This window comes from Sus scrofa, chromosome 17, assembly GCF_000003025.6.
Source record: "Sus scrofa isolate TJ Tabasco breed Duroc chromosome 17, Sscrofa11.1, whole genome shotgun sequence".
Classification (NCBI taxonomy): domain Eukaryota; kingdom Metazoa; phylum Chordata; class Mammalia; order Artiodactyla; family Suidae; genus Sus; species Sus scrofa.
The window spans coordinates 7,283,915-7,294,991 of record NC_010459.5 but is presented as its reverse complement, the minus strand read 5'-3'; the positions used below and the strand labels follow the sequence as shown (position 1 = coordinate 7,294,991).

Here is an 11,077-nt window from a genome sequence, read left to right as displayed (position 1 = left end):
TCTAGAACAAAAACATATGCAAAAATAAAATAAGTAAATGAGGTGAAAAAAGCCATACAAAGAGAAATGAGTAGAAATCCATGACTAGAGTATGGAAAACACACACACAGGCACACACCTGGAATATGCATTGGTGTAAATTGTTAAGTAGAGAGCTTACTTTTTTTCCCCAGCTGTCTACTCCCACATGTCCTAAACCATTTGTTGGATAATCTATCTTTTCCACACTGATATGAAATGACATATTTTTAAAACTAGGTTTCAAGCAAGACATTTTTCAAATAAGTCCGCATCTAGCCCATTGCCTTCATCAAGGAATAAAGCTTTCATGCTACATCATTAATACTCCTCTTTTCTGTGTGTATCAACCCTAATTGCATGTAGGTGACAGTTGTGACTGTGGATGGCTTGGGGTATCCTTATGGTCACTTCCTCAAGAGGAAGGGGACCAGAAAAGAAGGTATTTGAGTTGTCGATCTTGGAAATCCCTTCTGGCTCTAACGTGCTCTGAGGGTTGGTGTTAATGTATTCTGGGGAAGGTGGGCCCCCTCCATAAACTTCTTCATCTGTGAATTAAGCCTAATCAGTGTGTTCAGAGAGAAGGTAAAGAACTCTGCATTCCCAGTAGTGAGTGTGGCCAGCGATTTCAGATACTTGTCACATGGTCACACCATAATGATAGCTATCCAGCTGCTTTCTGAATACACCTGAGCCACGTTCATTTCATCGACATAACTGGAAATTTTCACATGTTGCTCATGAGACAACAAGTGAGGTGCTGTGAGGTGTTAACAGAAGAGAATGTCAGGGATGTAGGAGACCCAGTTTCCTAGCTCCGACCTGACTCATATAGTCAATAAATATTCAGGAACCAACTCAATTTATTTGTCTTAGTTTCTTCATTATCTTTAGAAGGTAGCGGGCTTATATGACCTCTTGGCGTTCAGTTAGATAAAAAAGACCGTGATTTTGTTGTTGTTGTTGTTATTGTTGCTATTTCTTGGGCCGCTCCCTTGGCATATGGAGGTTCCCAGGCTAGGGGTCGAATCGGAGCTGTAGCCACCGGCCTACACCAGAGCCACAGCAATGCAGGATCCAAGCTGTGTCTGCAACCTACACCACAGCTCACGGCAACGCCAGATCGTTAACCCACTGAGCAAGGGCAGGGACCGAACCCGCAACCTCATGGTTCCTAGTCGGATTCGTTAACCACTGCGCCACGACGGGAACTCCAAAAAAGACCGTGATTTTTTTTTAACAAAATCGTTCCTCTACTTATTTATTTAACACTTATTTACAGACAAGTTGAGTCCTTGCTATGTGCAAAAGAATTCTAGTCAGCAATAGATAAGATATGGTTATTGCGTTTAGTTTATGAAAGCAGTTTATTTGGAATAGTGATTGTTTGTTTTTTATTTTTTGTTTTTTATTTGTTTTAGGGCCACACCTGCCCTGGAAATTCCCAGGCTAGGGGTCCAACTGAAGCTGCAGCTGCCGGCCTACACCACAGCCAGGGTAATGCCAGATTAGAGCCATGCTGTGACCTACACCACCGCTCAAGGCAATGTCAGATCCTTAACCCACTGAGAGAGGCCAGGGATTGAACCCACATCCTCATGGGTACTAGTGGGCTTCGTTACTGCTGAGCCACAATGGGAATCCTGAAAGGAATTTGCTTGGAAGAGGAAAGTGGTATGGAACAGATCAGAGTGGTGTGAACTTAGAACATGCCAATCTCCCCATTCCAAATCGGAATACAGGCTTTGTGATGTACCATAACTTGATCATTCTACTGATTCTGGTCCATGTTAAAGACCTTTTTTTTTTTTTGGCCTGCAATGCCTGCATATGGAAGTTCACAGGCTAGGGACTGAATTGGAGCTGCAGTTTCCAGCCTACACCACAGCCACAGCAATGCTGGAGCCCCCTTCCACTGAGCGAGGCCAGGGATCAAACCCCTGTCCACATGAATACCAGTGGGGTTGTTTCCCCTGCCCCGCAATGGGAGTTCCCATGTTAAAGGCTCTTGAGTTTGTGTGGGAATAACACAATGTAGGTGATAGTTTATAAATTCATTTTCCGGTGATAGCAATTCATATTATTGTAGTTTTTTGTTTTGTTTCGTTTCTGCTTTCTTTTTGCCAGACCCTTACTTTGCGACTAACTCCTAACAATATTTTGAAGCTGTGCCACCAGTTATTAGCCTAGACGCAATCAAAACAGTAGAGATTTCACAATCCCAACCTGATGCTACCATTTTTTTCTATTTAAACCAGTGTAACTCTTTGCTCTGGTGCTTTCTTTTTCTAGCATAAACTCTTATCCCACTCATTCACAAGTGCTATACATAGGAGGTATGATTAAAACATTAGTGACTTCAGAAAAATGAGTTTTGGCCAGGAAGAAGGAAGGTGGAGGAAGCACCATTTCAGGCTTGAAAAGTTCTGAACAAAAGTTCAAGATAAGGAAACACTCAACATCGTGTCGGAGATGAGTGAGAAAGAAGAATCAGTTGGAACCACGAAAGTCAGAAAGAAACTGATGGGTAAGGGAGAATCACGGAAGGCTGCCAAACGGGAGAGTGACAGGAGAAACATAGAAAAAAAGGTATGATGACCTTAATGGGGGGAGAGAACTGGTTAGACTCTGAGGAAGAGCCTTGACGCTTCCACTTGCTGGCATACGAGTGGAGGGTGGGTCAGGACAAGGACTGACTCCTGAGCGTATGACCGTAAATTTATAGGACTCAGCACTAATCTCACTGGTCATGATACACAGTCTGCATACTGTACATTTATTTTTTCATAGTTCTAAAAATAATGTCTGAACCTTTAACTTCTCTCCAGTACGAAATAATAAGCCTAGTTTAAGCATTTTCGAAGAGGGAAAATAAGTGAGCAAAATTATTTTTATATTAAAATATAGGAGTTCCTGTCATGGCTCAGCAGTAACGAACCCAGCTAGCACCCATAAGGACATGGGTTCGATCCCTGGCCTCGGTCAGTGGGTTAAGGATCCGGCGTTGCTGTGAGCTGTGGTGTAGGTCACAGACGAGGCTTGGATCCTGCGTTGCTATAGCTGTGGGGTAGCCTGGCAAAAAAATAAAAAATAAATAAATAAAAATTAAAACTAAAATACAATTCTTTCCATCCACTCCATAGCGTAATGGCTCTTTGAGGCAACAGTGTTGTTTTCGATGCTTTTGATGGTGGCAAAGCACAAATATAATTCTGCTAATCCATTGTACATCTAAAGTCAGGGAATACTTCAGTGGAATTATTCTCATTTGAGGGGTGGTGAATGAAATTAAAGGACAGAGTACCTGACAAAGGAGCAAAATATTTACAGGCTTTGGTCAAGGCAAGAAAAGGGCCTAATGTGAGAAGGAGTATATATTGCAGTTTTCTTCCTTCAGTTTTTCAACTAGATCCCATTAGTGAAGTTCTAAAGATTTGGCCTTGACTCCAGATTTCTTTTTTTTTCTTTTTCTTTTTTGTATTTTTAGGGGCTCACCTGCAGCATATCGAAGTTCCCAGGCTAGGGGTCGAATTGGAGCTGTAGCTGCTGGCCTATGCCACAGTCACAGCAATGCTGGATGTGAGCTGTGTCTGTGACCTACACCACAGCTCAACAGCAATGCCAGATCCTTAGCCCACTGAGCAAGGCCAGGGATTGAACCTACATCCTCGTGGATACTAGTCAGATTCGTTACCACCGAGCCACAGTGGGAACTCCTAGACTCCAGATATTATCAGAATTCATCATAATTTAAATCTCCATACTGGTTTATACCAAATTACCCAACCCTCCAGCCTAAAGCCAATGTGTTTCAATGGTTTCATGGTGCTACTTATATACAATAACCAACTTTTGAGACAAGAAATGTTAGGGGCGGAGTTCCCTCGGTGGCGCAGTGGTTAACGAATCCGACTAGGAACCATGAGGTTGCGGGTTTGATCCCTTTCCTTACTCAGTGGCTTAAGGATCCAGCGTTGCTGTGAGCTGTGGTGTAGGTTGCAGACGCAGCTTGGATCCCATGTTGCTGTGGCTCTGGTGTAGGCAGGCGGCTATAGCTCTGATTCGACCCCTAGCCTGGGAACCTCCATATGCCTCAGGAGCGGTCCTAGAAAAGGCAAAAAGACCAAAAAAAAAAAAAAAAAAAGAGAGAGAAATGTTAGGGGCAAGTATCCTCAGTGTCCAGTATGTGGCTCGTGCGGTGAGATTCCTTAAAAGCTTACAGTTGATGATGTGCCTGGTGTGTAGAAGTTCCACATTAAGTCATAATTGGCTTTGTGTCAATTGCTGAAATCACTCACAGAGGAGAGTAAGAATTTCTTGTAATAACAACATAGCTACCGATTACCTACATATTACTCACAACAAAATCCTCAGGGAGGGTTTTCTAATTCCAGGATAGGGGCCTGAGCTTGCTCTGATGTCCTTTTTTGAGAAGATGTCTACAGCAGATTTGATGGAGAATCTCCGAGAGGAACTGACCTGTTTCATCTGCTTGGACTATTTCACCAGCCCCGTGACCACTGAGTGTGGGCACAGCTTTTGTCTGGTGTGTCTCCTAAGAAGCTGGGAGGAACATAACACCCCTTTATCTTGTCCTGAGTGTTGGAGGACCTTGGAGATCCCACATTTCCAGCCCAATGAGCGTTTGGGGAGGCTCGCGGGCATCGGCAAGCAGCTCAGGTGCCAGGTGCTGCAAAGTGAGGGTGCCCAAGGAGGCTATGAGAGAATGCTGGCTGCCACTAAGGTGTGGTCTGATGATGAGCAGAGTGTCCACGATTCCTCAACCCAAGGTCATGGAGGAAACAGAGTGAATCTCTTGAGTGAGGCTGAGGAGCACCACAAAGTAAGATTGGCTGCTCAATATAAATTCTGGAAAACAAATCAGGTTCCATCACTTGCCTCCTAAATATTTTCTTTTTTCTTTTTCTTTCTTTCTTTGTTTTCTTTCTTTCTCTTTTTTTCCCCCTGCTTTTTAGGGCTGCATCCACAGCATATGGAGGTTCCCAGGCTAGGGGTCAAATCAGAGCTGTAGCTGCCAGCCTATGCTACAACCACAGCAACACAGGATCTGAGTCGTGTCTGCAACCTACACCACAGTTCACAGCAACCCTGGATCCTTAACCCACTAATCGAGGCCAGGAATGGAACCGTCGTCCTTAGGTTTGCTAGTCAGATTCGTTAACCACGTTGAGCCACGACGGGAACTCCCCATAATATTTTCTACGGTGGCTGTCAAGGGTGTTGATCTTCAGGCACCGGACCACAAACTTGATTTGGATTCTGCTTCCCCCTTTGTTCTGAGTCCCAGGCATCTTGTTATTGGTCCTCAAGTCCCCTTCCTGACCTGGGGCTCTGCTCCTTTGCCACAGAGAGTTTGTGTCTATTGCAGGAGAAACTCCAGGAAATCCTAACTATTTTGCATAAAAAGAAAAAGGAAACTCAGGTTATATTAACCCATGAGAAGGAGAGAGTGATATTGTGTAAGGTAAGTATCTGTTTTACTTTTGCATTTTCTATGTGATTCTATGAGGGGGACTAAAGTGAAACCTTGTGAAATACCAGAGAAAAAAGACAAAATTTTCCAGTCCCGGTCCTATGATATGCAGTATCCTTGCTTTGGGCTGCCCGCCTCTGCTTGCCCATCTGGGGATCTCAAGCCCAAGTCCCACACCCCCAGGTCAGCTTATTTTTCCAAACTTCTTTGTGCGTCTATACCACACAGTGGCTACTTCTATTTTGGTTGTGATTATAATTATTAACAGTTATATTTAGAGATATATAACAGAGGATGGAAATCAATACAAAATGAATCTTTAGGGGAAAAAAAAGAAATTAAGAGAAAGGGAAATAAAGCAAGATGGGAGTGTGGATTAGTACACCTGAATAAATGCTCGAGGTAAGTCAGAGATTTGAATGTGAGCTGTCTAGCAAGGCATGGAACCAAATGTTTTAAACAGATATTTAAAAAATAAATGTGTACATGATTCTCCCAATAAACTTGGAGCTCTTAGGTGGGAGCATTTGTGATGTTTGTGTCTATTCCTAGTATGTATCCCATTGCCTACTTTCCTTTGTTTTTTGTTTTGTTTTGTTTTGTTTTTGTTTTTGTCTTTTTGCCATTTCTTGGGCCGTTCCTGAGGCATATGGAGGTTCCCAGGCTAGGGGTCGATCAGAGCTGTAGCTGCCAGTCTACGCCAGAGCCACAGCAACGCGGGATCCAAGCTGTGTCTGCAACCTACACCACAGCTCATGGCAACGCGAGATCCTTAACCCACTGAGCAAGGCCAGGGATTGAACCCAAAACCTCATGGTTCCTAGTTGGATTCATTAACCACTGAGCCACGATGGGAACTCCATGCCTACTTTCATTAAATAGATATTTGTTGAATAAATGAATGTCCATTTTTTTCACTAATTTTTGGCCTTATTTTATTTGCTTCATTTTTTTAAAGTAATGGCATTGACCACCATCTGTCATATTTTTGCTTATTTATTTTTGTTTTTTCCCAACTGAATGGCAGCCTCCTAGAAGTAGAAATTTTGGTTTTCATTACTACTATAAATCACATAGCTACAGCACATACACCTTCTGAAATATCAAACTAGGAAGTTCCCATCTGGCACAGTAGGTTAAGGGTCCAGCATTGCTGCAGCTGTCGCAAATGCAGTACAGGTTTAAGCCCTGGCCTGGGAACTTCCACAAGCTGCGGGGGTGGCCAGAAAAAAAAAAAAAAGAGAGAGAATGCAGTCTTAAAAAAAAATTAAGCAGTTTAAGCATTCTTAAAAAAAAAATTACTATCCAGCTGGTCAGTAGGATGTATGGGTTATGTGTCAGCTTTCAAGAATTGTCACAATGGAACTCTATCCCTTTGTAAGGATGAAAAACCTACATAAGTGTTTCTGTTACTAACTTTATTATGGGGTGTGTGTGTGTGTGTGTGTGTGATGGCAGGAAGAGACAAAGACTTGTCGGCAGGTTGTTGTATCAGAATACGCAAAAATGCACCAGTTCCTGAAGGAGGAGGAGCAGCTGCAGCTCCAGCTGCTGGAAATGGAGGAAAGAGAGAACCTGAAGAAACTGCGGGATAATGAGATCAAGCTGACCCAGCAAATGAGAAGCCTGAGCAAAGTCATCGGACAGATAGAGTCTACTTGTCAGAACTCGATTGTAGAGTCTTTTGAGGTGAGAATATCGGGGAAACTAATGGGGGGAAAAACCAACATTTAGTCACCTATCATATTTCAAGTCCTACAAAATAAACTTTTATTTACCTAAAAAATTAAGCTCTGGTCCAAAAAAAATTTTCCTAAGGACGGAACAGTCTATAAAGTCTTGAAAAGGAGAAGGGAAAAAACACAGGACTATTTACTCGAGACAAGTCAAATGATGGCTCCAATCTCTTCTGTGCCTATCTTGTTGCAACCCCAGCTTTGCCAAATATTTTAAGTGGGATGAGCATTTACTACGTGCAGGGCACGTTAAATTTCATCTTCACAAAGATCTGCTGAAGTTAAATACTATTATGATATTTCCTATTGGGGATTGTTATCATTGTTATCTAATAAATGAGTTAATAGTAGCAGTGGTTTAATAATTCAGACATATGGCAGGTAGATGATTTGCCTGTCAAATAGCTAATAGGTGATAGAACCCAAGGAGTCTGTGTCCTGAGCCCATGTTCCTCACCATCCTTGTTCTACTGCCTTCAGAGGCTGCTGCTGAATTCTGCAGGAAACTTTTTTTTTTTTGCTTTTTTTTTAGGGCCGCACCCAAGGCATATGGAAGTTCCCAGGCTAGGGGTTGAATTGGAGCTGCAGCTTCCAGCTTACGCCACAGCCGCAGCAACTCAGGATCCCAGCCGTGTCTGTGACCTATACCGCAGCTCATGGCAACGCTAGATCCTTAACCCACTGAATGAGGCCAGGGATTGAAAAAGCATCCTCATCAATCCTAGTTGGGTTCCTTTCCGCTGAGCCACAACGGGAACTCCTGCAGGAAACTTAGTAAACATAAGCTATGTGAGCCAACTCCAGCTTTGGTCTCTTTCCTGCACTGGCTCCACAGAACACTATTTAATGTAGGGTCTTTCCAACCGTACCCAGGCTCAGTTTCAGCTCACACTGGGCTACACTACTTTCCTTTGCTTATCTGACTTTCAGAAGCAATGGATGATGAGGCCAATAGTTTGTCAGCAACAGATTCTCTTGAAAAAAGGATGATACAAGAAGAGGAAAACTCTAGTCATTGTGAGAAATGTCTCGTGTTCATAAGAAGTCACCCCTAGAAGAAGTTTCGGGTTTTTTTGTTTGTTTGTTTCTCTATATATGCTCTCCCACTCTAGGCATTCTAGAGCCATGGAAAGTGGATTCTGTGAAATCTGCAAAGGACTGTATCCAAAACAGATTCAGTCTTTGCTAGTGATCGAAGTGCACGGATACTAACCTTCTTTTCTTTTATACCCTTAGGATGTGAGAGGAATCCTGGAAAGGTAGGTTTCTGTCTGTGTTCAGTTGTGTGAGGCACAGAAATGTGGTGCCGATGCAGTAAGTTAGCAGAGTGGGGATGAGTGTTCGTGCCACTGGGCCAAAATGAGCTCAGTTCTCAAGGTGGAGCAGGTCATTCCACCTGCCTGGAGGAGACTGAATGCCTGTCTCTGCCTTCCTGCAGGAGTGAGCCATTCTTGCTTCAGAGTCCAGAGGCCACCACCACTGAACTGACTCTGTGCCACATCACTGGAATGAGGGAGATGCTAAGAAAATTCAGCAGTAAGTCAGCCTGATATGTCAAACCCTGGGGAGGTGGTTTCTAGAGCTAACCAGGGCCACATGCCATCGCTGAGCTGGAGGGGACAGAAGCTCTGAGACTCGGTGGATGTTTGATCTGGCTTTGTTTTCTGAGTCCTGCTCCTTCGTGTGTTTGTTTTCATTGCTGCGTTTTGTTCATCCCATTGCCTTGCACATACACACACACACCTCCTCTGGGGTTTCTGCATCTCTACCTCTGCTCTTGTCAGGATAAAAGCTGGTGTTAACTCTTAAATCTCAATGAGGGATCATGCAGAGAATTATCCTTTTAGAAGGCTCCAAATATTTAGGCTGGTTAAGATCTAGGGAGGTCAGCATTAGTTTTCAACTTTGTTTTCCTGCTGACAATCTGACCTTCAGAGGAAGGTCTGATGGCCTTGAGACTCCACAGATATTTGAGAAGTGCCTATTATGGGCTGTAGCAAGTACTGTGCTCTAAGGCACTGGGCATTCTTACAGTAATGAATAAGACTCGGCTTTTGCTTTTGCAGAATTTTCAGTGAAATTGACATCAGTATTGATCACACAGAGAGTCAGGGATAATTGGGACTGGATCTATAAATAGAAGTGTAAAATGGTATGATGGGGGCCCTAAACTCATCTGGATAGTCAGGAAAGTTCCTCCCAGGAGGCTGGGTGAGGAGGTCTCTCAGAACTGGCTCACAATGTGTTTTGTGAAATGGTCACTGATGGTTGCACTGACTCATATGAAGTTGCATTTAAGCATGGCATGATGAAGAATGTTGATTAGGAACTGCTATTCAAACACTCAGTACCTTTGTCATCTTGCTCCAGTTTCCTAACCTTTATGAGCCTCAGTTTTCTCATTTATTTATTTATTTTTATTTATTTATTTACCTTTTCTAGGGCGGCACCCCCAGCATATGGAGGTTCCCAGGCTAGGGGTATAATAGGAGCTGAAGCTGCCAGTCTACGCCGGGGCCACAGCAATGTGAGATCCGAGCTGCGTCTTTGACATACCCCACAGCTCACGGCAATGCCAGGTCCTTAACCCACTGAACGAGGCCAGGGATTGAACCCGCAACCTCATGGTTCCTAGTTGGATTCATTAACCACTAAGCCATGACGGGAACTCTGTGTAGCAAAAATTAAAAAATAAATAAATAAAAAATTGAACGAGATACTAAGCCCTTAAATTCCACATACCTAAGAGGGTTTTCTAGAATGCCAATGAGAATTCATTCCTTTTTCCCCCTCTCTTGCAGCAGATATAACTCTAGATCCAGCTACAGCCAATGCCTATCTCATCTTGTCTGAGGACCTGAAAAGTGTGAAACATGGAGGAATCCGACAGCAGTTACCTGACAACCCAGAAAGATTTGACCAGTCTGCCACCGTGCTGGGGGCTCAGATCTTCACCTGCGGGAGACACTACTGGGAGGTGGAAGTGGGCAACAAGACGGAGTGGGAGGTGGGCATCTGCAAGGACTCAGTGAGCCGAAAGGGGAACCTCCCCAAGCCACCGGGGGACCTCTTCTCACTTATAGGCTTGAAAATTGGAGATGATTATAGCCTTTGGGTCTCATCACCTTTGAAGGGTCAACATGTTAGAGAGCCAGTGCGTAAGGTTGGTGTTTTCTTAGACTACGAGTCTGGACACATCGCATTCTACAACGTGACAGATGAGTCCCTCATCTACAGCTTCCCTCCAGCCTCTTTCCAAGAGGCTCTCAGGCCCATCTTCTCCCCTTGTCTCCCAAACGAAGGGACGAACACAGGCCCTCTTACCATCTGCTCACTCAATAACCATGTCTGAGGGAGATGCCCTCAGCCTCTCTGAGAATGAGATCTAAGACCGATGGATGACTATTAATTAGGATGATTAATGCATTGACAGTGTTACCATTGGGTGATCTGAAAGGAAAGCCCAACCCCCAACCCCCAAGAGTTTCCATTGACTTGAGCCCCCAGGGAACAGCCAAAGTGGACAATTTCTAACACCAGTAGGAGAAAGCTGATCCTGTGTCTTTAACCAGATTCATTACGAAAACGTCCCTCTGTATATGCTGATTGCTGAAAATGTAGAGCTAGAACTAGCCCCTATTATCCCCAGTTCCTCTGTCATAGGGCAGTTTTATAAATATATGCCATTTTTTTCAAGTGTATTTATTTATTTGACTCTCAAAAACTCTGCTATGTGCATGAATCTTTGCCTTGTGTGCAAAGCTCTGCATGCGGGGGCAATTCTAACGCCTCCAGGAGGATGGATGCCTGGTTCTCTCTTGCACTCATG

At 43.8% G+C, this 11,077-nt stretch overlaps 1 protein-coding gene across 1 annotated transcript; it reads left to right on the top strand.

Annotated features, from left to right (window-relative positions):
- On the top strand, positions 4,353-10,600 carry TRIML1 (tripartite motif family like 1). Its single transcript, XM_021077521.1, has 6 exons — positions 4,353-4,861; positions 5,408-5,503; positions 6,971-7,201; positions 8,485-8,507; positions 8,687-8,784; positions 10,050-10,600. Exons 1-6 carry the CDS (start codon positions 4,436-4,438, stop codon positions 10,598-10,600), a joined length of 1,425 nt encoding a protein of 474 aa, XP_020933180.1. The 5' UTR covers positions 4,353-4,435.